Source organism: Haliotis rubra, unplaced genomic scaffold (assembly GCF_003918875.1).
Source record: "Haliotis rubra isolate DU_JTF1 unplaced genomic scaffold, ASM391887v1 Scf225, whole genome shotgun sequence".
Taxonomy (NCBI): domain Eukaryota; kingdom Metazoa; phylum Mollusca; class Gastropoda; order Lepetellida; family Haliotidae; genus Haliotis; species Haliotis rubra.
In genome coordinates this window covers 343,918-367,527 of record NW_025766281.1, presented here as the reverse complement: position 1 = coordinate 367,527, position 23,610 = coordinate 343,918, and the positions used below count along the sequence as shown (strand labels likewise).

At 39.3% G+C, this 23,610-nt stretch overlaps 1 protein-coding gene across 1 annotated transcript in view; it reads left to right on the top strand.

The window, feature by feature from the left end:
* The window catches only part of LOC124277648 (unconventional myosin-Ic-like), an 85,371-nt gene that overhangs the window by 35,203 nt on the left and 26,558 nt on the right, over positions 1–23,610 (top strand). The window contains 12 exon segments of the mRNA XM_046713374.1: positions 3,572–3,632; positions 3,635–3,659; positions 7,020–7,218; positions 8,628–8,708; positions 9,606–9,785; positions 14,077–14,175; positions 16,968–17,081; positions 17,230–17,301; positions 19,226–19,345; positions 20,818–20,885; positions 22,669–22,774; positions 23,413–23,493. Of these exon segments, the coding sequence (XP_046569330.1) occupies positions 3,572–3,632; positions 3,635–3,659; positions 7,020–7,218; positions 8,628–8,708; positions 9,606–9,785; positions 14,077–14,175; positions 16,968–17,081; positions 17,230–17,301; positions 19,226–19,345; positions 20,818–20,885; positions 22,669–22,774; positions 23,413–23,493 (1,206 nt within the window).

Sequence of the window (23,610 nt, the reverse complement as noted above, 5' to 3'; positions counted from 1 at the left end):
CCTGGGCTGTGTTGTTTACAGGCTGTCGTGACCTGGTGGGGATTCAGGATTAGAATTAGTTCCAAGTTTTCTATACTTGTCTAATGTGGCAACTACACGGGGGATGAGGCTCAGTCATCCACCCAACACTCGTCACTGGTCATAATATCACTTCCTGGTTTGTCTGGTCAAGACTTACTTTTTGTAGGGTGCTATTATGTTCCTGGAATATTGCCAAGTGTGGCGCTAGGCAACAAACAAAACAAGGAGTAATGTTGGTATATAACTTCCTGCTTATCCCCTGCCCTACCTTTCCTCAGTCACACTCACTCACTCACTCACTCATTCACAGGGGCGGTGGGTTAGCCTGTTAGTTAAATCACTCTCACTCGCTCGCTTTCACTCATTCACAGGGGCGGTGGGTTAGTCTGTTAGTTAAATCACACTCACTCACTCACTCACACATTCACACTCACTCTCATTCTCACTCATTCACAGGGGCGGTGGGTTAGCCTTTTAGTTAAATCACTCTCACTCACTCACTCACTCACTCTCACTCATTCACAGGGGTGGTGGGTTTGTTAGTTAAATCACACTCACTCACTCACTCACATTCATTCTCACTCATTCACAGGGGCGGTGGGTTAGCCTGTTGGTTAAAGCACTTGCTGGTCTCGCTGAAGACACGGTTCGATTCCCCACATGGAATCGAATGTCTTTTTTTTGGTGTCCCCTGCTGTGATATTGCTGGAATATAGCTAAAAGTGGCGTAAAGCTAAACTAACTCACTCACAGGAGCATACATATTGTGCAAGAATCTTGAATGTAATTTCACCTCACCTTACCTCTGATCTGGAATCCAGTTTGGACATTGATAAGACAGGAGTGGCTTCTCTGTGGGGTTTTTCATTGATGGAATTTTGGCTCAATAGCTCAGGTCAACAGGTTGAAAAATTTAAACTAGCTAAGTCTAGAATTAGTTACACCTTATATCTCTTAGAGGTTAACAAGACATATTACTGTCATTAAAAATGTTGTTTGCAAAAGCAGAGTTTTACACAGACTTTTAAAAATGGGAGTCATGATGTCTCACAATATTTATTTTTGGGAGTCATTTTCAATATTTTAATATTTCTTTGTGTTAATCATTCTCAGTATGTAACTGTGTATGTCACACCACCAAATGAAACTACAGCATTGTTCAATTCAAACACCCAGGATTACTGTCTCCTCTAAGTACTCTGGAACAATCTGACAGCTCTGTAAAAGTCAAACTATCATCATGCAATATCATTTTTTGCTTATGAAATCGATTTTATTGAGCTGGATTGTGAGGGCCACCCATAAAACTTGCGTCAAGCTTGACTCGTATGATAATATTTTGAGAGTCGTTTACAAACTTGTTGCGTCAAATACGCTGGAATGACGCATCATTTAAAACCCTGCAAAAGGTTCCCTTGATCTTGATAATTCAAGTAACCATGACGACAGATACCGATTACCACACTTGACCTTGACCTTGTTATGTCAGTAATTCTTCAACACCTGTACCACAGCAAGGTTGTCCCACATGTTGCAACCCCAAGATACTGACAAATAAACATGGCCATTCTCCTCTCACTGAGATACAAGATTCACGTTTGATTAATGAAGCCCTGATAAGAAGCTATGACCTATTCTAGATATTTAGGTTAAGTTTACATTGTGTAGGAGAGGGTTCCTGGCAGTTGTTGATGTGTGTTGTATGATCTAGGCATCACCCCGGTGAAGGTCAAGTCTAGATTCATAGTTATGGAGAGTTGGATGCGGAATCGAATCAAGTTTGTCTGGTTTATCTCTTGAGAGTGACCTCTGTAAATTATCTCCCGCAACAACGAAGTTGCGGGGGATATAGAAACAAGTTCCGTCCGTCTGTCCGTCTGTCACACTTTGTCCAAAGCATATCTCCTAAACTATTTGTGATAGCTTAACCAAACTTGGTACACATATCAAGCATGATCCCTAGATGTGCCTCCGGGGGTTAAGACCCAGATATGAATTTTATTTTTGTGGTTTCCATTGAAACATGACTTAGGCTGTGACTATGAGGTTGTCATCTTGTTGCGTTTCCATGGCAAAAAGTTAGGCTTCAACTGAATTTGGTGGTAGTGCTCCTTTCTTGAGCAGATCTTAAAAACCTTTCAGTACTCTCCTTCCACTTTGCTGTATACACTCCAAAACATTTGACATAATCATAACTAGTAGACATATTCATAAAGAGTATTTTGCCATTGCGGGGGATATTGATGACTTTGTCTTCTTGTTAGTTCTTGGGTCAGTCATTTTTGTGGATTTATTATGTTTCTCAAAAGTGTAGTGTCAGTGTTGAATAAAACTACATTATAATGGTCATAATTAAATCATGAGTTATTTGTTAAATTTTAAGTACCCTACTCTCAAACACACCTACATTATTTGGTACAAATGTACAAGTGAGGACACCTGTTGCCCCTTGTTTGTTTGTTTGTTTGTTTGTTGGCTGGTTAGTTAATCTTGCCCTCAGCAGTACTCCAGCTGTATGGCGGCTGTTAGTCTGTCTCACAGTCCCTGGACCATATTATTTTCCCTGTGCTAAAGCCCTAAATGAAACAAGTCTAAATTTCTCTCAGGGGCTCCTTTTCAGTTTAAATGGGTTTATTTGTACAATCAATTTATATATGTATTCAGAGACAAAGCGGTTGTCTAGCTAGCGGCCTGTAAATAATCAAGTCTGGACCAGACAATCCAGTGGTCAACAGCATGAGCATCGATCTACACATTTGGGATATGATGACATGTGTCGACCAAGTCAGCGAGCCTGACCACCCGATCCCGTTAGTCGCTGAAGACCAATTCTGAAAACCAATTCTAACCCCGATCTTAATGCGTATCTTTGTTTATGTAACGGAATGCTCACATTGATATGACATCATAACTAACATGCTTCCTTTGGCACACATCTGTCTACACTTGTTGTAAACAAATGTATAAATGTGTTGAATAAAATGATATGTGACATATACAATTTCCTCCAGTCTCAGTTTCACTTCTAAATGGTACTTTACTGTGAACTTATGAAAATAATATTAATAAATGTTGAATAGTTAAAAATTGAATTTGAAAAGAATTCTGATTTCATTTTTATTACTGGTAACCTATAAATGTCACTTACCTTCTCTGCTAACGGTTTTGTGTATGGAAATGTGCCAACAATTATAAAGAAATGTATTTGATTCCTGGAACATAGTTACAACCAGGATAATAAAGAAAACGTTCCTGATCCTGATATGCTGGGAAAATATTTGTCTGTTCTGATTACAAAGGCAAACTGAGGGGCGGTGGGGTAGCTCTGTGGTTAAAGCGTTCGCTCCTCATGCCGAAGACCCAGGTTCGATTTCTCGCATTTCGTCCAATATGTGAAGCCCATTTCTGGTGTCCCTAGCCATGATATTGCTGGAATATATAAAAGCGGTGTAAAACCTGTCTCACTCACGCACTCACTTAAAAGACAAGTGCAGGTCCACATGGTAAAAGTATGTTTTTTTTATATGTTTTTCTGCTTTTTATATTGCAGACATATATTGGGCCTGTATTGGTGTCCGTCAACCCGTATCACCAACTGGACATCTACAACGATGACTTTATCCACACCCACCACACATGTGAGTGAACCTGTCATGAGAATTTCCTTTTACGTGTTATATCAACATGAACCACCGTGAACACATGTAGAATAGGTGAACCTGTCATGAGAATATCCGGGATTATCATGTTATATCATATGTCATAGATCCATTAATCGATGTCTCTGTTGATCAATTATTGTCTCTCCCAGAGTTTTTTGGTTTTATAACATTGCCAACGCGTAAAACTAAACTCACTCACTCACTCACTAAATCCATTAATTTGTCGCTAAATTAAGTCTCTAAAGTCTTCAGATTTTCAACAGAAGCCCTGTTCACTGTCATCAATCTATAATCAGTTGTTAAGATAACAGTATCTAGCTGTTCAAGTCACTTGCACATGTGGAAGGTTGGAAATTATGACTTCTTATTACATAGCAGACTTTTGTTTGATGAATTAATTAAGCATTGCATCATCTAGCTAAATAGACTCAATCCTTGTCATTAACTTACCATTACACTCCAGAATGGTCATTTCGCGAAGGAGTGAGTGAGCGGTCTCACGCCACTTTTTTCATCAGTATGCAGCAATCTCAGGACAAGGAATGAGAATTGATCCCAGACCTCCGTTGTGATGCAGATATGGTTTAACCATCAGGCCATCAGATTGGCGCTTGTGGTCATTTAGAAATTAATCAATATGACTTGTGAAGATCCGGGTTAGAATTGGTGTTCAGCAACCCATGCTTGTTGTAATAGGCGACTAACAGGATTGGGTGGTCAGGCTCTCTGACTTGGTTGACACATGTCATCGTATTCCAATTGCATAGATCAGTGTTCATAATGCTGATCACTGGATTGTCTGGTCCAGACTGGATTATTCACAGACAGCCACCACATAGCTGGATGATTGCTGAGTGCGGCATTACACAACAAACCAACTAACTTTATCAATCTCTGTCAACATGTCTGGATAAAAGTCAACTTTTTTCTGATATAAAACAAGGAAATATTCAGTGGTTTATCTTGTTTCATGAATCCTCATGCCCAAGATGCAGGAAGTAGTCTGAAAAAAAGCAAATCTGAGATGAAACCAGTAAAAAATATTGAAAAAGCGTGTATTTTAGAATTATTTATAGATTCAGCTGTTTTATAGCATTCTCAACTGGTAAGGATGATTTGCAGGGTGCTTCAGTTACACAGACAATGACACATTGACAGGTATATTTGAGTATGGAATTAAAAGAGCAACAGCAAAAGAGAAGAGTATCTGAGAATAGACATAGTATTACAATAGTCATTGGGCTTGGTTAACTTTGTCACTTGCTTCTTTGCGGACACATTTCTAGATTTAGTTTGTCTTGAACTTGAAAGTCCCTAAGGCCAGACCAATTTATTTCTTGTTTTATGGATTTTTGTCCTCAGAAAACCTAAAGGCTGGAGGGAAAAAAAATAAAATAAAATGATCAATCAAAGTAATATTCCTTTTAAATTCTAAAAATATTAAACTTTGGGGAATTTATGAAGTGTATATGGGGCAAAAATCAATCAAAAAGAAGTTTTCTTGTAAGTTTACATTTTTGGCCAATAAACAAAAGGATTATTTTTTGAGCGGGAAAATTAATTTTTATTTTTTTTCTTATTCTTGAAAAAATACGACCGGCGGATCCGTAAAACAAGAAATATAATTGGTCTGGCCTAAGGACACAATTTAAGATGTAGTCAATATGTTATAAGAGAAAAGTAAGGTTAATTATGTAATGCCCTTCAGTGTGATTTACTCAGCTACTGAACTCATTACAGATTTCCATATTTGGTCTGGTAAGCACCATAAGCTTTCTCAATGGTTATCATTATAATGTGTCTGAGTGGGGTATTCATGCTTCACTGCGGCATGGTATCTCAGTGGGCTAGCACTATAAAACCAGCTGAAGTCTGGGCTAGTACAAGCAGCATACACATACACATACACAACGCATGCAAACATCAATCATATACAATACGAAATATTCTACAAAAAATCATCGTGACGTTCAAACCCCATTTCACCTCACCTCACCTCACCTTGATATTTATTATCCTTGTATCCAAGGCGATATAATGAAATACCGTTCAAAGCAGCATTATTTTTTTTCAAATTCTTTTTATTCATCCCTTGGCATATACATTTACAAACAGTGAATATGAATATATAGTACACAGTCATATATTGGTAAATAGCTGTACATATTCAAATAGCAATAATACTAATGAGTGTCAAGCATGTGTACTAAAGCATCGTATTGGTGACGACAGTCGCTGCTATTACGATAGTTGACTGGGTTATGAAAGACAGTCGCTGCTATTACGATAGTTACGACATGCTATGACACTGTTGGCGACGATATTTGTTATTCGACTTGCTATGAAAGCTTTATAGTAGTTCACGACATGCTATGACAGTATGAAGCAGTAAACTGTTAAAGGTCTGGCATTTAATGGTACACATTAGTGGTGGTCCCATTAATTGAAATTTCGAAGATTGTTTTATGATAGCAAACAATTTCACTTTTCAGAAACAACAGATTAATTTTGGAACTATTGTTTTACCTTTGAAAACAAAGATAATGGAACATATCTCAGAAGCTGTCATTTCCTTCAAACGTGTTTAATTCTTAGAAAACTCACTGCTAACTGAAAAGCCATGACTGAATATTTCTTGAAGACTCCGGGAAGTTTATGTTCATGATATATTAGTCATCACTTTAAAGTAGCAAGTTGCATCATGTTATACATATCTGCAATAACAACCTGGATAGGAAAATCTGAAAAATGATGCTAACCAATTTTTTTCGATGATTGTTCGTTGGTAATGGAGCAATCATCAATTGTGAGATTTCAGCCAATTCCCAACACTAGTACACATTAATATCCTGGTAATAATTGTACATATTCAGATAGCAATAATACTAAGGTGTGTCAAGTATGTGCTCTAAAGGCGTCCATTTTCTGTAGCAGCAGTTACAGGTCAGACATATGCATGTACAGAGAGTGAATATGGTACACATTAATATATTGGTGTTCAAAGCAGCATTGCTCAGTGAAGTTTTGGTTAGAATTAGTCCCAGGCAGTTTATGGGATTGGGTGGTCATGCTCGCTGACTTGGTTGTTTCATGACAGCATATCCCATTTGTGTAGAGCAATGCTCATTATGTCAATCACTGGATTGTGTGGTCCAGATTGTCTGGTCGATTATTCATAGACTACTGTCAATTGGCTGGAATCACTGCGGAGTGCAGCGTTAAACAATAAACGACCAAGCAAACAAACCCAAAAATCATATGGGCATAAAACCATATACATGTAAACTCACCCTGCCACTAGTGTTGTGATTCTATTGAGGATCCTTTGTGTTTCAGATATGCCATTGCAGACGCAGCATACCGCTCGATGCGGGGGGAGTCGGTGGACCAGTGTGTCCTCATCTCGGGGGAGTCAGGGGCGGGCAAGACGGAAGCGTCCAAGAAAATCTTACAGTACATCGCAGCCAGTAGCACACATTCCAACGAGGTGGAAAGAGTCAAAGACCGACTCCTCCAGTCCAACCCCATCCTAGAGGTAAAGCGTTGGTTGTCTGTAATCAATGTGCAGGACACTCTTGCTTCAATAGTTCCATTGTTATGTCATTACAGCAGGTGTCATAGGTGGTCAGAAGGTCTAAGGTGCTGCCATTTGCTGTGCAGAGTTTTGCACCTTGGCTTCACCAGGATCTGCTGCTAATATGCTAAAATTCAGTGGACCAGTGGTCATGTGAGGTGCAGTTTGCTGTACACACTTGTGTACCTTTGCCGTGTCAGGATTTGCTGTTCATTGGTCCAGATTCATTGGTCTTTGGTGCTGCTATATGCTGTGCAGTGTTATGTCTCTTGGCCATGCCGGATCTGATGACCATTAGTTTAATTCAGTGGTTTGTTGCGTTAAAATGTCCATAGCAGAGTACAGGGCCTTACTAGGATATGATTTTTGTTGCTTTAAGTTCAGTGGCCCACTGGTCTTAGGTGCTGCAGTTTGCCGTGTAGAGTTATGTACCTTGGCCATCAACCTGATAATAGTCCATGGTTCGTCAGCACCATGCTGGTTGGTTTAACCCCAGACTAACCATCAGTTGATTGCATCACGTTAAGCTTTCCACAGTCGGCTGAGTTGTCACTAAAACGCTTTTCAACAGTCAAGACGTCTCTTGTACATGAGATGGTTGCACTTTGTGGCACTTGGTCTTACGCATAATGGCTGAACTGAGTCACATGACGTCACAAGTGTAAAAGTTCGCTTGAGTTCATGGACTTGCTAGCAGAATATGCATAATGGCTGAACCTGAGGTAGCAGAAACTGAGTTCACGATTAATGTATAATTAAATAATTTATTGCATTAAAAATTGGGGTACATGTTTCTGATAACTTTATCTTTCACCCAGTCAGTTATTGAAATTTTCTAGTATGCTCCTTTAAGGGAGGTACTTGTTTCTAATCAGTCAATCACTGTGGCACGGCAACTCAGGTGCGAATGCAGCGATTAGGATTAAATACCCCAGTGTGATGGTTATTGCTAGTCATAAATAATCAGGTTCAAAGTGACTTACAAACCAATCTCACCTGCACTCATATTATTCAACACTTCATTGTTTGAAAATATCACGGATCCGAATAGTACAGACCTAATAACTTTCCTCAGAGATAAATTATTAATTATCTGGTTGCAGAATTCAATTGTCAGTTGTCCTAATTCACTCTCAATACACCGTGATACTAGCCCCATTAATGATTAGAGTAAGGGGGGGCCCTGTTGTGTAAGGTAATACAATTTGTTGTACAGAGTTGTTTCCCTTGGGTACACCAGAAACTGGAGATTATGGTTTGAGTCCTGATTTTCCCCATTAAATACTGATAATGGTATATTTTCTATATTTTGCTTTTATTCAGAATTGTTTTATGGTTTTGGTAAACTTGTATAATTATTCTTATTTCAGGCCTTTGGAAATGCGAAAACAAACAGAAATGACAACTCCAGTCGTTTTGGGAAGTATATGGACATACAGTTTGACTACAAGGTAACGAGTTGTGTCTTTAACATTTAGCCAAAACTACCCTTGAAAATTTGGCCAAGCCCTCTAATGGATTCCTTCTTCATTGGCTAAAAATATAATCATCAGGGTTTATGTTGCATTGTTACAATGAATGATGTCACAAAGTCTGTGAAGTTTTTGTTGTTGATTATTTATTCGTTAACTTAGTTGATGTATCTACCCCAATTGGGTAGATCAAATGTTTATGCTTTTGATCTGGATTGTCTGGTCCAGACTTGATTATTTACAAACCGCAGTCATACAGCTGGAATATTGCTGAGTGAGGTGTTAAAACAATAAACAGTGAACGCTACAGATATAAAAGGCAATTCTTTATGGGTTGATTTACCAATAGCCACAAGACCGCCTCGCGTGGTGTAGTGGTTTGAGCAGTACCTGTCCAGATTTGAGCGGAAACAAATTGGTTCGATCCCCAACAAAACATACCAAAAGACATTAAAATATGGTACTTGTTGGTCCCTGTCTGCCAAGTTTAAGCGGGCATTAATAAGGGTACAACAAGGACTGGTCGGCTCGAGTCAGTATAATGTGTCTGAGTGGGGTATTCATGCTTCACTGGATGCATGGTATCTCAGTGGGCTAGCACTATAAAACCAGCTTCAGTCTGGGCTAGTACAAGCAGCAGCACATACACATACACACACATGCGCGCGCCGCCATATGAGTGAGGTGTTAAAATATTCTCAAGCACTACAGATATAAAACCCAATTTCAGCTCACCTCACCAATAGCCACAATCACCACTTCTATTGTATGTTAAATATTGGTGATGTAAGTGCAGGAAACTATTATTAAAGATATGCTCCATGTGACCAGAAAATGTTCACCCCTTCAAAGTATTTTTTCACCACATTTACCCAGGGTGCACCTGTTGGAGGTCACATCCTGAACTATCTGCTGGAGAAGTCACGTGTCATCCACCAGGCATCAGGAGAGCGCAACTTCCACGTCTTCTACCAGCTCCTTACAGGGGCATCTGATGACACGCTTCAACGACTCCATCTCACACGCAACCCACAGGATTACTTCTTCCTGTATCAGGTAAATGATGTTCCTCCATCTTTATAATCAATTACAAATGCATTCCAAGGGGGTTGAGACACTTAGTAGAGTTATGTCCCTTAGCGTTTCAGGATCAGCTACAGATTTGCCCAAGTTGTGATTCTTTTCCTGTTACTCCAACACATGCACGGTAGTGTTTCCCTAAGCGGTAGACTCTTGAAGTTTTGGATCAGAATTGGTCTTCAACAACCTGTTATTTGGTGGTTAGGCCATATATAAAAATATTCTTTTTTCTCATTATCGCCAATCCAAAAATTTGACCCAACCTGACCCTAAGATTTTTTATATTTTTAACACTTGAGAAAATGAATCTTTGACTCTCAAAATGTGCATGAATTTTTCACACTTCTAGCTTTTGATTTTATTTCAGAAAAAAGGTGTAAATTTCCTCAGAAATTTTGGACGTAAAATAAAATGTAAAAATAAAATCTGTCTGCCTGACCCATATTTAAAAAAACCGTGTTGAGAAACAAGAATATTTTTTATGTGGCCTGAGTGTACTGGCATGGTTGATGCATATTATTGATCTGAAATGCATAGATTGATGCTCATGATGTTAATCACTGGATTGTCTGGTTAAAACTTGGTTATTTACTACTAAATAATGACTACTGTGCTGTAGCTGGAATATAGCTGAGTTTGGCATTAGCCAACACAACAGTACAAAACGTGACAGTTTGTAATGTGTAGTGAGCATTAAATCTTACTGATAGACATATTTTCACCAATGATTCATCATACCTTCATCTGGAGACTACCTCAAAGAAGGCAAGCAACAAAGGTGTCAATGATTAAAGAATCTCTGATTCTTTTGAATTCCTTCTTCAAACCATATTCCATTCAGGAGAACATACTTTGTTTTAATTAGTTTGTACGGTACTTCACTCATCTGTGATGTCATTCATGGGAATGTGAATGATGTCATTCACAGGAATGGGAATGACATCGGTGGAGACTCAATGATTGACAGGCTGCCTTCCTGTACAACACGTTATAAATGGCAGTGTGTGTTCATGCTTTTATGTAGCTGAAATAATGCTGACTGTGGCATTAAATTACAACAACAAATCTTTTCTTCAGAATCAGTTGTCATTTATTACATGTGTACCCGATTCGTTTGTTTTCTTTTCATATAAGGCCAGGAGAGAGGTATTTCTGATTACACTAACACAATTACATGCCCTTGGGCCTAATCTGTGTGAGAGTGCTGGGTGTTATCTAATTATTTACACTGTTTATTTAAATTTTAAAAAGTTAAAGACTTTCATAAAGCCTTGTGTTATCTTTTGGGGAGAACGGGAGAGTATTATAGACTATTTGTATGTTTGTTTGGCATTCTTGTTGGTGAGTCAGTTATGAAGCATACAACTTCATGGAGAAGAATTCTTTTGTTTTGGGTAGAGTGAGGTTTCGGTGTAGATTTTTACACCATTATCAAGCTAGGAGTGACACTTGTTATCAATTTCATATTGTTCCTTATGTTAATCTGCTGTTTGTCATAACATACTTTGTACAGTGAGACCCCAGATACTCGGACCCCAAATATCTCGAAACCTCACCTTCCGGTCAATTTTCATAAAAAAACAATCTCTTACGTTATACAATGCCCAGCAAAAACAACTTAGTACTTAAGAGGTAAATAATCTTGTCTAGTGATGTTTAATTGCAAATTTGATGTCTTCACTGACAAAGTTGTCTTCTGTTGTTTGTTCACACGAAGTGATATGATGTTGTTTTTTACCCCTGGACAAAAGTTTGACGAAAGCGTAACTCATGAAGAAAAGCCAAACCCTTTCTACACACTGCTTTTTTATCCTCAAAATTTGGCTTATAGACGGTAATATATGGTAAGCCTGGATGACAGAAATCCAGATATCCGGATATTCAGTTATCTGGACGATTTACGTAAAAACGAATGTGTCCGGATATCCGGGGTCTCACTGTATATTTACTTCTCATGTTTACCAGTCTTGTTTATCTGGATAATGGTGTAAACATCTACACTGAAATGTCACTCTATACAATAATTAAGAAGTTGTTATCCATTAAGTTGTATGCTTAACTATTGAGGATAATAGCTGTGATCTTACTGTATACAGTAACAATTTGATGAGATCCATTTTGTTATTTTCAAAGTACCTTGGAAAATGTTTCATGTTCACCACTTGCATGTTTGGAATTGTTCAAATCACATTTGCAAAATTATGTAAGACACCACCTCTGGATGTTTAGGGGCAAAAACACTTAAATTTATTTTAGGTTGTCCACCAAATTCATTGTCCACTGGGATGTTCATCTGAGGAAAGAGGTCTCATCTGCCCATGTCCTGGTCAAGACCTGTGTAGATGTTGATGGTTTTGTACAAGCAGCAAATAAATACCATTGATCATGCTGTACTGAACCTATTCATTTGTCCCAAAATTCTTGGAATCAGCTATGTCTGTCCTTGACATATGTTGAGCTCTGACACACTGCAACAACAGTTATTGTGCACATTGTCTCACAACATTTACATTTTGAAATCGCAACTGCAAGCTTTCGTGTTCACAAAAAAACTTGCACTACACTTACAATATGTTAAGCTTAAAGACTGACAGTACCAACTTTATAAACAATGAAAAATTGAGACAGTAGAACACTTAATGTCTTGTGTGTTTCCCCACCAACCAATACCTTTCATCTAATAAGCCAATAATCAAACTCAGAGTGTCAGTCACTCACTCACTGACTTGCCGTGGTGCCGAGATATGGTGTGAAGCATTACCCACTCACTCACCCACATGTCCTTGCTAACATGTAAACAAAGCTAAATAAACAACTGTTTGTTTTTAATACTGACATCATCATAGGGGTGGTGCTATCAGAATTTCTTCAAAACAGTAACTTTTGTGTATGTTCTTATACAAGGGATTAACTTTTTCGATCTCTACTTGTATAGGAGTGGTGTGGTAGCCTAGTGGTTAAAGCGTTCGCTCGTCAAGCCAAAGACCTGGGTTCGATTCCCCACCTGGGTACAATGTGTGAAGCCAATTTCTGGTGTCCCCCGCCATGATATTGCTGGAATATTGCCAAAAGCGGCGTAAAACCATACTCACTCACTCTACTGATGAAAAGACATAAGGCTCATGAAATGTTGGGAGAATATATTTTTCTGAAATTGTGTGCTCAGGTTTCAGGACCAGAATTATTCCTATATATGATCATGATCCCATGGTTTTGTTTAGACATTTAGATGTTCTTAAATACAACTGTTTCTATATAAGGGACCGTTCATAATTTATGGCTAGGGGGTGATGATGATTTTTTTTTTTTTGGGGGTCACCCATTTTGTTCTGGTGAGGTAGGGGGTCATCAATTTTGTACACACGCACTGGGGTGGTGGTGGTTGGTCAGCAATTTTGTACATAAAAATATGTTTAAAATTATACTTAGAAATTATGGGAAGGGAAGGGGGTCATTGATTTTGTACATGACATGCAGGGGGAGTCACTTTTTTTATACATAAATATTTATGGGGGTCATCCACATTGTACATGCTTCTCCATAAAAATCATCATCACCCCCCTAGCCATAAATTATGAACGGTCCCTAATAACCATGTATTTCTATCTCTCAATATATATATATATACTTATGTATTTTATACCAGGTATTTAACTTAGTTCTGCTCAAAGTGTAAATAACTAACAAATAGCTTTTCCATAGAAACAGAAATATTTATTTAACCTTTATGCTTTGAAAGGGGCAGTGAGGTAGCCCAGTGGTTAAAGCGTTTGCCCAAGACCTAGGTTCAATTCCCCACATGGGTACAATGTGTGGAGACCGTTTCTGGTGACCCCGCCGTGATATTGCTGGAATATTGCTAAAATTGGCATAAAGCCCTACAAACTCACTTTTTTTCTCAACTAATATTGTGTTTTCATAGTTCATGCATAAATTCTGGTTTGAACAGCCTCTGTGCTCAAGTGGATAGAGCCCCTGCTTGAGAACAGTAGAAAAGTAGTTCTTGTTGATACCATTAGTGGAGGAAGCCATTGAGGGGACTGGGTAGTTCATAGTCAGTGTACTGTGTCTGAGTCGAGTGTCCATGTTAAACTGCAGCATCTCAGTGGCCCAGTATTAGAAAACTGGCATTAGTTAGAATAGGTCGCCAGTCTCAGATTAGATCTGACTGATGCTTCATTGAATGTGTATCAGCTGTTTGTTTCATGGTAATTTTGTTCAGATTTTGTGTGATGTTCTATGTTTTAATTCAGTGACTTTGTTACAGGGTGAGAGTGTGATGGCCGAGTCGGTGGATGACAAGAAGAGTTTTAAGATTGTTCAGCAGGCACTCGACATCTGTGATTTCAGCAAGAAGGAGCAGGAGGTGGGTGTCAGGGACGTGATGATATCTGATGTTTGGTGGGTGTTGGGGACGTGATGATATCTGATGTTTGGTGGGTGTCGGGGACGTGATGATATCTGATGTTTGGTGGGTGTCGGGGACGTGATGATATCTGATGTTTGGTGGGTGTCGGGGATGTGATGATATCTGATGTTTGGTGGGTGTTGGGGATGTGATGATATCTGATGTTTGGTGGGTGTTGGGGACGTGATGATATCTGATGTTTGGTGGGTGTCAGGGACGTGATGATATCTGATGTTTGGTGGGTGTCGGGGATGTGATGATATCTGATGTTTGGTGGGTGTCGGGGATGTGATGATATCTGATGTTTGGTGGGTGTTGGGGACGTGATGATATCTGATGTTTGGTGGGTGTCGGGGATGTGATGATATCTGATGTTTGGTGGGTGTCAGGGGATGTGATGGTGTCTGGTGTTTGGTGGGTGTTTGGGATGTGATGATATCTGATGTTTGGTGGGTGTCAGGGATGTGATGGTGTCTGATGTTTGGTGGGTGTCAGGGGCGTGATGGTGTGTTTGGTGGGTGTTGGGGATGTGATGATATCTGATGTTTGGTGGGTGTGGGGGATGTGATGATATCTGATGTTTTGTGGGTGTTGGGGATGTGATGATATCTGATGTTTGGTGGGTGTTGGGGATGTTGATATCTGATGTTTGGTGGTGTGTCAGGGATGTGATGATATCTGATGTTTGGTGGGTGTGGGGGTGTGATGTGATATCTGATGTTTGTTGGGGTGGGTGTTGGGGATGTGATGATATCTGATGTTTGGTGGGTGTCAGGGATGTGATGATATCTGATGTTTGGTGGGTGTTGGGGATGTGATGATATCTGATGTTTGGTGGGTGTCAGGGATGTGATGATATCTGATGTTTGGTGGGTGTCAGGGGCGGTGATGATATCTGATGTTTGGTGGGTGTCAGGGATGTGATGATATCTGATGTTTGGTGGGTGTTGGGGACGTGATGATATCTGATGTTTGGTGGGTGTTGGGGATGTGATGATATCTGATGTTTGGTGGGTGTGGGGATGTGATGATATCTGATGTTTGGTGGGTGTCAGGGATGTGATGATATCTGATGTTTGGTGGGTGTCAGGGATGTGATGATATCTGATGTTTGGTGGGTGTCAGGGACGTGATGATATCTGATGTTTGGTGGGTGTCAGGGATGTGATGATATCTGATGTTTGGTGGGTGTCAGGGATGTGATGATATCTGATGTTTGGTGGGTGTCAGGGGATGTGATGATATCTGATGTTTGGTGGGTGTGGGGACGTGATGATATCTGATGTTTGATGGGTGTTGGGGGATGTGATGATATCTGATGTTTGGTGGGGTCGGGGATGTGATGATATCTGATGTTTGGTGGGTGTGATATCTGATGTTTGGTGGTGTCTGATGTTTGGTGGTGTCGTGATGATATCTGATGTTTGGTGGGTGTGGGGATGTGATGATATCTGATGTTTGGTGGGTTGTCCCAGGGGATGTGATGATATCTGATGTTTGGTGGGTGGGTGTTGGGGATGTGATGATATCTGATGTTTGGTGGGTGTCAGGGATGTGATGATATCTGATGTTTGGTGGGTGTAAGGGGATGTGATGATGATATCTGATGTTTGGTGGGTGTTGGGGGATGTGATGATATCTGATGTTTGGTGGGTGTCAGGGGTGTTGGGGATGATGATATCTGATGTTTGGTGGGTGTCAGGGGGGATGTGATGATATCTGATGTTTGGTGGGTGTTTGGGATGTGATGATATCTGATGTTTGGTGGATGTCAGGGGGGCGTGATGATATCTGATGTTTGGTGGGTGTTGGGGACATGATGATATCTGATGTTTGGTGGGTGTAGCCGGGGATGTGATGATATCTGATGTTTGGTGGGTGTCAGGGGATGTGATGATATCTGATGTTTGGTGGGTGTCAGGGATGTGATGATATCTGATGTTTGGTGGGTGTTGGGGATGCGTGATGATATCTGATGTTTGGTGGGTGTTGGGGGATGTGATGATATCTGATGTTTGGTGGGTGTTGATGGGGATGTGATGATATCTGATGTTTGGTGGGTGTTGGGGATGTGATGATATCTGATGTTTGGTGGGTGTGGGGGGATGTGATGATATCTGATGTTTGGTGGTGGGTGTTAGGGGATGTGATGATATCTGATGTTTTTGGTGGGTGTTGGGGATGTGATGATATCTGATGTTTGGTGGGTGTTGGGGATGTGATGGTATCTGTGTGTTTGGTGGGTGTTGGGGCGTGATGGTGTTCTGATGTTTGGTGGGGTGTGTCTGGGGATGCGTGATGATATCTGATGTTTGGTGGGTGTCGGGGATGTGATGATATCTGATGTTTGGTGGGTGTCGGGGATGTGATGATATCTGATGTTTGGTGGGTGTCGGGGACGTGATGATATCTGATGTTTGGTGGGTGTTGGGGACGTGATGATATCTGATGTTTGGTGGGTGTTGGGGACGTAATGATATCTGATGTTTGGTGGGTGTTGGGGACGTGATGGTGTCATGTTTGGTGGGTGTTGGGGACGTGATGGTGTCATGTTTGGTAGGTGTCCAGGATATAATGGTGTCTCATGTTTGGTGCGTGTCGGAGACATACACTTCTTCACATCAATTGTGATTCATTATTCCATTGTGTACACAACAAGCTGCTCAGTCTTTGGTGAGGCTTCTTTACGGGTCACTCACGTGCACAAACTGATGACATGTTATGACGTTATTCTGTTCTGTTATTTGTAGGCTCTCTTTTCAATCATCTCATCTGTCCTTCACCTTGGAAACCTGGAATATCAGACCAGCGTTGATGGTTTGATCAAGATCAAGGATCTCGAGGCAGTGTCACACATAGCAAAGGTAAAAAACTAGCAACACATTTAAATGTACAATCAGGGTTTTACAAATGCAGAAATGTGTGTCCAATCTGCTCAAATGGGTGAATGTCATCCTGTGTATATGGGGCGGATGTCAACCTCTTTGATCACCCTGCATGTGCTTGTTGCAGCTCCTGGACTGTCCCGACGACGTCCTCATCTCGTCTCTGTGTAACCGGACCATTGACGCACGAGGGGAGAGGGTAAGATAGGTCACTTCTCAGATAATATAAATGTTAATGACAATAATGCTAATAATCATAATCTGCTTAATATGGTAATTATACAGAAAAACATAATAATAACCTTATATAATCAGGGCTTCAGATAATTTTTCAACATCAGGAGTACATACTCTTTATTTTTCAAGATAGGAGTACTGGAAAACTTTAGAGTACACTTAGAGTACTGAATGGATTTTAATGGAGTATCAGTAATCTTGTGTTTCGTTTCATATATGCACCACATCATTGCTAGGCTTGTGTAAACAGGTCAGTAAACAATAAAACAATACTTTTTCAGATAAATACGTCTGTAAATGATGTTAAGACCGTACACCATTGTTGTGGAGCGTATCTGCTACGTTCCTAAATTATTTCCTATCATATCGTGCATATTTTTTATCCATATACATACGCCAATACGGCCTTTATCTGGAGCCCTGTATAATGTCTTTCTAAACATAAGAGATAATATTGGGAAAATTAGTTAATTGTCACTTTCTCAGATAATAATGATAATAATAATATTAACAACAAAACTTATAATCATGATTGTAATGAACATATTATGGTATTATGCAGAAAAACACAATAATAACTTATTCATATATGCACCACATCATTGCTAGGCATTGGGTAAAACAGGTCAATAAACAATAAAACAATACTTTTCAGATAAATACGCCTGTAAATGATGTTAAGACAGTACACCATTGATGTGGGAGTGTATCTGCTACGTTTCCTAAATTTATTTCCTATCATATCGTGCATATTTTGTATCCGTACATACGCCGATACGGCCTTTATCTGGAGCCCTGTATAATGTCTTTCTAAACATAATATTGGGAAAATTAGTTAATTGTCACTTTCTCAGATAATAATGATAATAATAATATTAACACCAAAACTAATAATCATGATCGTGAATGAACATATGGTATTGTGCTGGGGCATTTGATTAAATAATCGATCATTCAATCGATCTTGCTTACGTGAGTGATAATTGATGAGCTCGGGAGACTAATCGATATTAATAAAAAATGAAACATCGGATTAAACTTTAGAAAGGATGTTTCTTATTGTAATGTTTGTTAAATCAAGACAAACAACTGAAGCAGTTTCCTGACTCACAAAACTGTGATGTAAACAACACAATCGTGTGTGTATATCAATAGGAAAGATCTTTGATCATCTTGATAGTAGTATTAATCGGTGCCTGTTTTATTTGCTCAATGTTATGATTGCATCTGATATTGACAACAAAAGTTTTGAGGTGGCGATCATGATTACTGACCTTTATTGATTGATTACTGAGCTCCAATTATTGATCTGCTTATTGTGTGTGATAACCAGCACTTGTAGTAATCTCGTTATATAATGTCATTCTTAGCACTTTTTCTGAGTTTATCATATCCATGTCACTATCGCTGAAGGGGTCGTTGTCGGCACAGGTACTACAAATACTTACCCCGGGTACGTTTCTGTATACAGATATGTACCCTAAACAAAGTCAAAATACAGAAATGTACCCGGTACCCTAAAAGGCGGACGAGTCCATATTCCGCAATCCAAAACCGAAACCGCGTGTACTTGTTCCCGTTCAACTGATTGCGAGTAGTATTCATATGCATCGCGAAATATCCGCTACTGTGTATTCTCATTACTTACATAAAGCAATGCAATGCAAATGTATCTAATACAACAGCATGACAGTTCCGATCAAAATAATTCACAATGGGAATGGAATCGCCCCTATATACGCGTCTTTCTGTATTCTCATTATGGATGGTACATATCTGTATACAGCCCTGTCTGGGGTATAATATCTGTAGTACACTTTTCTGAGTTTATCATATTCAGCTTTACTATCCATCATGTGATAAATTTAATATTTCCCATGTATCAGGTAAAGACTCCCCTGTCACAAGACCAGGGGCTGTATGCAAAGGATGCACTGGCTAAAGGCGTGTATGACCGACTCTTCACATGGATAGTCCACAAAGTCAACTCTTCACTAGCAAACAAGGTCAGTCCCAGTTGTCTCCCTTGCACTATTTCATTGTCGTTTCAACTCTTGCTATCATTTGAAACTGAGTCAGCTAAACAGACACTTGTTCCTATTGTAGCAGTGTAGATTAGTCTCAGCCAGAGGACTGACTGACTGAGTTTGGTTTTACGCCGCTTTTAGCAATATTCCAGCAACATCACGGCAGGGGACACCAGAAATGGGCTTCACACATTGTACCCATGTGGGGATTAGAACCCGGGTCTTCGGTGTGACGAGCCAACGCTTTAACCACTAGGCTACCCCACCGCCCCTCTCAGCCAGAGGAATGCAGTGGGGTAGCCTAGTGGTTAAAGTGTTTTCTTGTAATGCTGACTATCTGGTTTGATTCCCCACATGTGTACAATGTTTGTAGCCCATATCTGGTGTCCCCCGCCATGGTATTGCTGGAATATTGTTGAAAGCAGTGGAAACTCAACTCCCTCACTCACCCACTCAATCAATCAGCCAGAGCAAAACTATATAGGACTTCAAAGTAATAAATCTTCAAATAATTGTTTATCATATGCTGAACAAAAAAAGAGATCATGAATATTTTGGGGATATGTTCTTGAAATTAAGTGCTTAAATTCATCATCTCAAATTTTTGTTCAGTTTATTAACAAACAAACTCATCATGCTACATCTGTGTGTGGTATGGCCACTAGTCCCTATATTCAGTATATGTGCCTAAAATTAATGGCCAAATTCTAGTAGAAAACTAAAATGATATGAAAAATGTTATTATGTTGCTATGGAAACCTGATGTTGTATGTTTGTTGTGGTAGGGACTAGTCCCTATATCCAAATTGTTTTACTTATCAGGTATTTTACTTATCCAAACTTATAAAACCTGCAAATGACAACCATATGTATGTATATGTGTTTGTGTGCATATGTAACAATGAACAACTTATCAGCCACTAGGCTGGCATAGTCCAGTTGTCAGTGTATTGTCAACTGCTTGACGCCAGCAAGCTGTAAGGTAGGATGTTTGTTTGACTGGAGACTGACACTACTGCCCCTCATGTCGGATTATGTGGTGATCGCTAGTTTAGTTATCCAGTATCTATATTCAGTATATATGTTACTATGTTTTTGTTAAGTAATTTACTTCCAGGGACCGTCCAGAGATGTTGCTATGTTTGTGTGTAGTGGCCACTAGTCCCGGTATTGTTTACTTATCCGAGTTTAGTTAACCAGACTGTGTGGTATGGCCACTAGTCCCTAATAGTGATAATTATTGAAGAAATTTGCCGGGACCAAAGAAAAGTGTTTTACTTATCAGGTCTGTTTAGTTAAGCGGTGCAATTTACTTAGGCTAAAAATGGTTTCCACTGTATGTTGTTTGTTTGTTCAGTTTTGACATTGTGTCAGTTTGTTGTTGTTTTTTATTCTCTTTCAAGATGTTTTCATGTGTAACCATCAACATAACAGTCCTGCATATGTTTCAGGGGAAGTACAAATGTAATTTAATGGGCCTGCTTGACATCTATGGATTTGAGATATTTGGTGTAAATAGGTAAGACCTTGAATTTCAGAATGTTTTCATGTTTGATGTTATGACCAGAACGGATATTATCTGTAACATGTGATACATGTGATACGACATATGATACATATGGTCTCACCTTAGACAAGTGAGCTCGTCACTATATGGCTGAAATATTGCCGAAGTGACATTAAATTCTAACTCACTCACTAGACAAGTGAGTCTGTTCAAAATTGCCTCTGTTCACCCAGCAGAAAATGGGTACCGGTGGGATAAAGTTATGTGAATGGACTGTTATTTTATTATTATAACATTGCCAACAGCTAGCCAGTTAGGAGCCATGTACAGTCCTGATATATTGTACATTTGCTTAAAAAATCAAAACAAATCGTCATTACTCAAAATATTTGCCCATACATGCCATGTTAGAAATGGTTGACACATAACATCCTGGTTGTATGTATTGATGCTCATGATATCAGTCACTGAATAGTCTGGTCCAGACATGGAGCTGGAATAGTTCTGAGTAGAGATGGGTATTACAGTGAATTTTCATATTGCGATATATTGCAATGCGAAAGCATATATTGCGATATGTATTGCAATATACTGCAGACATTTTTTTATGCGAAACAATCTTACAATCAATTTAATGCTTGATTTACAAAAAGCAAAAACTCAACAAAATCAGTATGCTTGATTAAGCTGTAATAAAAAATTTAATCATGACAAAATAAGTAATATTTGGCACAAATGAAACAAGGAAAAGAACAATTAAACATCAACACAGTGGTTACTAGTTTGAACTAGTTTCTCCACTCTCAAACAAAGCCCTGAGATTTTAGACAGCAACTTGACCTGGCCAGGACATATGAGAAATCACTGGTCATTAATAAGTAAACATTTAAAACATTCAGATCCAAAACACTGCGAAACACTTGAACAAAAATGAAGAACCCAACTTCAAACCGAACTGTGAAAAACGGAAATATTTGAAGATTTCCGAGTGTTAAGAAGGTTTCTGAATACATTACGAAATATCGGTTTTCGATCAGCATATCACAATATGTATCGATTTCATGTCTGAACCGGTAAATACTGGTAAATCGGTTATGTTGCAGGCCTAGTTCTGAGTACAGCGTTAGAAAGAATACACACTATTACAGTCTGTTTGAGACAAAATGATACCGATGAATTGCAATCTAACACAAAAACAAATAGACGTAAAAGAATAAAACCAACGCGGACTGCAATAAACACATCAGACCAACTCCAGAAAAAAATGGCATAATTTGTGTCACAAAAATAAAAAAGTTGTTTAAGAAGCTGTCATCATTTATTTGTGCGTTTTCCCAGTTTGTTACAAGGCATTGGCAACATTGGCAACTAAAGGAACAGCTCAACAAATTTATGAGAAGGCGAAATGAGATGCACAGACAGTAGACGCATCTTGGGTCAACCCCTGCTTTCATCCTTGTAGAAATCATAGACTTTGTATAGACTTGCATTTTCTCTCACTTTGTCAATTACAGACTTTCATTTTGCCAATCTCACTTTGTCAATCAGACAGTAATCACATGACACAAATTATGCAATTTTTTCTCTGGAGTTGGTCTGATGTGTTTATTCAATTTGTTGTTTTTTTATTTTTGTATTTCATTTTGTCTCAAACACAAATTATGCAATTGATCAATAAGTGACTGTGAATCTCAAGCATGCCTTTCTTCAAGAAGTCTGTAGTACCTGCCTACAGGGTACAGTGATGTGCAACCAGTCAGGTTAACTGATTAACCTCCTTCCATTGTTGTTCCAGTTTCGAGCAGTTCTGTATCAACTTCTGCAATGAGAAGCTGCAGCAACTTTTCATCCAGCTGACCCTCAAGTCAGAGCAGGAGGAGTACCAGCGGGAAGGGATCGAGGTAGGCCGCCACCCCCAAACATCCCAGCCATCTAGATTAATGGGAGACATGACACAACTGTCAGTCCTTTTTTTAATTCTCTTGTTAGAAAGCCAACTCAAACTGGCCAGATGTATGTCATTATCGGGAGGCATGCATAATCATCCTTCCACCAATTTACCATTGTGGTCTGTGAAGTTACAGGTTAAAAATGGTCTTCAGCAACCCATGCATGTTGTAAGAGGCAACTAACATGATCGGGTGTTCAGAATCGCTGACTTTGTTGACATTTAGTTCTGTTCTCCACCCGTGGGTTAGAAATGGTCTTCAGTAACCCATGTTTGTCGTAAGAGGCAACTAACATGATCGGGTGTTCAGAATCGCTGACTTTGTTGACATTTAGTTCTGTTCTCCACCCATGAAGATCTGGGTTAGAATATGTCTTCAGTAACCCATGCTTGTCGTAAGAGGTGACTAACGGGATCGGGTGGTCATGCTCGCTGACTGGGCCACGTTTTCATATACCAATTGCGTAGATCGTGCTCATGATATTGATCACTGGATTGTCTGGTCCAGATTCGATTATTTAGACCGCCCCCATATTGCTGGGAGCACACTTAAAACAGCTAACAAACAAACAAATTTCTATGTTATTTCAGTGGGAACCTGTGCAATATTTCAACAATAAGATAATCTGTGATCTTGTTGAAGGAAAACCATATGGAATAATAGCTATTATGGTATGTATGCATCTATATGAGTTGAAGAACTTGAATCTTTATTAGTTATTCTCATTAACAGTTCTAAAATGTATAGATAAATAATAATTTGTAAGTTCACTGCAGTTGATTATAGTT